The following is a 3,620-nucleotide window of genomic DNA, read 5'->3' as shown; positions in this document are numbered from 1 at the left end:
CCAGCAGCCTCACTGGCCCAGACTCCTCATTCGGAAGGGAGCAGCTGCAGGAGGGGATGCCAGGGGAGGGCCAGAGGGGAGGCGGCAGGTGATGGGGCCACAGGGGCTGGACAGAAGGTCCCAGAGTGGCCGGAGGACACGTGGCAGGAAAGGAAAGATTCAGAGTGGGCTCGAGGGTGGGGTAGCCTGATGGCTCCGACCATGGGGTGGACAGGGGCTTCCTGTGGAGTGAGCATGGCCAAAGTCCACCCACACCTGTCCACAGGAACGAGGCCAGCCTGGTCACTTCCCGTTGCCGCCAGGCCCAGCATCAGCACACCTAAGTAGGAGGTGACACCGTGGGGGTCTGGGGCTCCCCGGGCTCAGGTGCACATCCAGGTATGAGCTTCCTCCCCCTTCCAGCCCATTCCAGACAGACAAGGGGATGCTGAGCCCCAGAAAATCAGCCCACCAGGGCTGGTGGCGTGTTCACCAAGGACGAGACCCGTCCCGGCCAGGCCAGCACCGTAACCTGCTCCATTTCATCCTGTCTTGTGGCCTCTGCTGCCCTCGAACACCCTAGAATCCATCATGCTTCCTGCTAGCGTTGGCTCCAGGAGGGCCGGCATCTGCACTTGACCCCCTTCCCCCCCTACCCTGCAGCCTCCCTAGCAACCAGCCCGGCACCCAATAGGTGCTTTGTAAAGCTCTCCATGGCAGTGGTTCCTGGCACAGCCTTTATATGCAGAATAGGTAGCTCGACCAGGGGAGCAAACTCCATCGTGTGTGGAGGTGCTCCGGCCCACCCCCCATCCCCCGCCCACCACGTGCCCGGAACAAGGGCCTGCTTCCTGAATGTCTTGGTGTGAAACCTTCGTCTGTGTCATCTCCAGCAGGGCAGGCCCGGGTCTGTCCTGTTCCTGCCACAGCCCTGTGCTCAGCTCAGCGTCTGCGTGCAGTTGGTGCTCCATCTCAGCTGGCATCAGTCCTGGGCTGCGGGGCTCCAGGAATGACTGCCGTTGAGGGCTGGATGTGGCGTGGGGGCTGCTAGAGCTCAGCGTCCGGCTTGACCAGGTGGCCGCTGAAGGTGATGTAGAGGTCACCGCGCTCGCTGTAGATGGCGTTGTCGCCATCCCTCTGGAACATGCGCACCCAGACAGCGTCACCCGCGGCCAGCGCCAGCAGCAGGCTCTGTGTCTGCATCCTGCTGCGCTCACTGGGCTGCGCATACAGCACGGCTGCGGCCCACCAGTTGCACGTGATGCGCAGGTACGTCTCCTTGTAATTCCAGGTGTGCACGTTGAGGCTCAGGACGTAGATGCCGGGCACGGCACAGAGGAAGGGGCCGGAGGCCAGGTCGAAGGCACCGTCCAGGTCCACCAGCTCCGTGTCGAAGGGCACAGCCTGGAGGGCATCGGTGCCGTGCAGCCCCTCTCGCCAGCCCACCGAGAAGGCCACGTAGGCACGCTGGCACAGGGTGCCCGGTGGCCCCACCTGCCCCTTCTGGCCCTTGTGGCCACGGAGGCCCCGGGAGCCAGGCGGGCCCTCCTTCCTGCTCCTGCTGGAGCGGCCTCTGACCCCCGCTTCACCCTTCTCACCTGTGAGGGCGTGCGGGTAAGGGGAAGCCCCTGGTCAAGGTTTCAAGGGTCAGATTCTCTGGCCACACGGCCTTGCAAGTGACCTCACCTCTGTGACCCTCAGTCTCATCTGTCAGGTGGGCGCTAACCCGCCCTCCACGGGGCGATGAGAAAGAAGCCGCGCCCTGAGGTCCTGGCAGTTCTGAGGCCTGTGCAGATGGTCACATGCGGATGGCCGGGACGGCGGGGACGATGGGGGCCCAGTAGCTGCCAGAGGAAGTGTCTGAACTGGGTTTTGAAGGAGGAGAGGCCTGGGAAGTTGGTAACCAAATCCAACCTCAGTGTGGCCTCCGTCCAGCCTTCAGGGTGCCTCCCTCTTAGAGCTCAGCCTGTCTTGCCTCTCAAAGGGGGAGCTGCTCCCAGACCCCCTTCCCATCTCCCCTTGGGGTGGGGGAGCAGAATTGAAGGGAAACTCAGCCCCGCCTGCCACCCCCCCACCCCCCCACCATCTCCCCCAATCCACAGCCCCTTCCCCAGGGCACCCTGTTCCCACAGGAGGAGGCGGCTATGGGGAGCAGGGAGCAGGCCCTTGTGTGCCCCCCTGGGGCCAAGCCTTCCCAGAGCTAGCCTTGGGCCGTCGCCCTGCTCTCCTGCCTCTCTTCCCATGCCCCTCATTGCGGAGTGTCCCTGCGGGGCTGGGGGCAGTGGGGCCGCCTCTCCAGGAACACTCACCTTTGAGGATCGAGATGTCGATGGTGGGCCGCACATGGGGCAGTCCCACCCACTCATCCCTGTTGCTCATGCGGGCGTGTGGGCTGGGGGCAGCTGGGGGCCAGGGTGGGCAGCTGCAGTGCATACACAGCCAGCAGGGCGGCCCCAGGCCAGGCCAGGCCCCTGCGGGCAGCATCAGCAGGAGCAGGAGAGCAGAGGCTGGGTCGGGAGGGCAGGACGGGAGGAAGAGGATGGGGGAGGAAAACGGGGAGTGGAGAGGGGACACCCCTGCTGAGCCCCCACCCCCGCAGCAGCCCAACTGTGCCCCCTTGTGTGGGGGAGACTGCGCTGGTGGGACCAGGGAGCTGCCTGGGTGAGGATGGACAGTTGGGACCCCTGGAGGGGCTGCAGTGGGCGTGGCCAGAGCCTCATCCTGCACCAGACAGGGCACCTGGCAGAGCCCTCCTGGACACTCAGACCCCTGCCCCAACAGACATCACTAATGGATCCCCACACACTTTCCCCTGGACCTGGATGTGGCCCCAGCATCCCCCCTAACACAGCACCTGGGGACCACCATCGATCGGAGGGGCCAGCACGGGGGACCATTCACACCTGCCCTTCCAGAGCCCCAGTGAGTGACCAAGGCAGCCCCACCCCATGGGAGCTGGTGCTTCCAGATTCCTTCTCCGGGGCTGCTCCCTCCTCCCCATAGCTGCCTCCCTCCTGGGGCCTTAGGGCCTTAGCTCTGGGCAGTGGCAGGCACCCTAACTGCCTATAGTTGGGGAGTCCCGGTCCCCAAACCCCCCATGGCTGGAGACCCCGCACCTGGTAGATGCAGGGAGAACTGTATGGAGGTGGGGGCTCTGAATCAGCCCTCTAAGTCCCCCACCCACCTGGGCTGGCCAGAGCCCTCTGGGAGGCACAGCTAGGCTGCTTCAGAGAACGGCAGCACCCCACCCACTGGTGGCTGGGCCCAGGGCCCAGGTGGTTGGGGTCAGACATGAGGCAGTTTCTGTCCGGCTGCCTAGCTTGGCAGAGGGCAGCACCCTCATCCTGACCTCCCGTGGGCCAGGCCAGGCCCCTGTGGGTAACTTGGGGGGCTACCCCATGTGGCCCCCACCCGTCTGTGGGTAAGATGGTCTTTAAGCCCTACCAGTCCTAGGCCTCTCGCCTCCACCTCCTCTCCTTCGGGAGACCCTGCCTGACACCTGGCTCATCCACGCCAGGTGGAGGCTCCACTTTCCAGCTCAACCAGCAGCTGCTGGGGGGCCCTGGGTGAGCCCCACATCATTTGGGCCTCAGTTTCCCTGGCAAGTGGGCCCTGCCTGCCCTGGTTTCCCCATGTACGTA

At 65.0% G+C, this 3,620-nt stretch overlaps 1 protein-coding gene across 1 annotated transcript; it reads right to left on the bottom strand.

Moving 5' to 3' along the window:
• Positions 1-1,026: 1,026 nt before the first annotated feature.
• On the bottom strand, positions 1,027-3,272 carry C1QTNF8 (C1q and TNF related 8; the record flags this gene model as incomplete). The annotated part of the gene is made up of 3 exons (XM_082857789.1): positions 1,027-1,577; positions 2,289-2,486; positions 3,164-3,272. The coding sequence occupies 3 exons, from the start codon at positions 3,270-3,272 to the stop codon at positions 1,027-1,029; spliced, it is 858 nt and encodes a 285-aa protein (XP_082713915.1).
• Positions 3,273-3,620: the final 348 nt, after the last annotated feature.

Source organism: Leucopleurus acutus (assembly GCF_964270905.1).
Source record: "Leucopleurus acutus genome assembly, chromosome: 16".
NCBI lineage: Eukaryota > Metazoa > Chordata > Mammalia > Artiodactyla > Delphinidae > Leucopleurus > Leucopleurus acutus.
The sequence above is the reverse complement of the archived record's forward strand: the minus strand, read 5'-3'. Positions and strand labels throughout refer to the sequence as shown.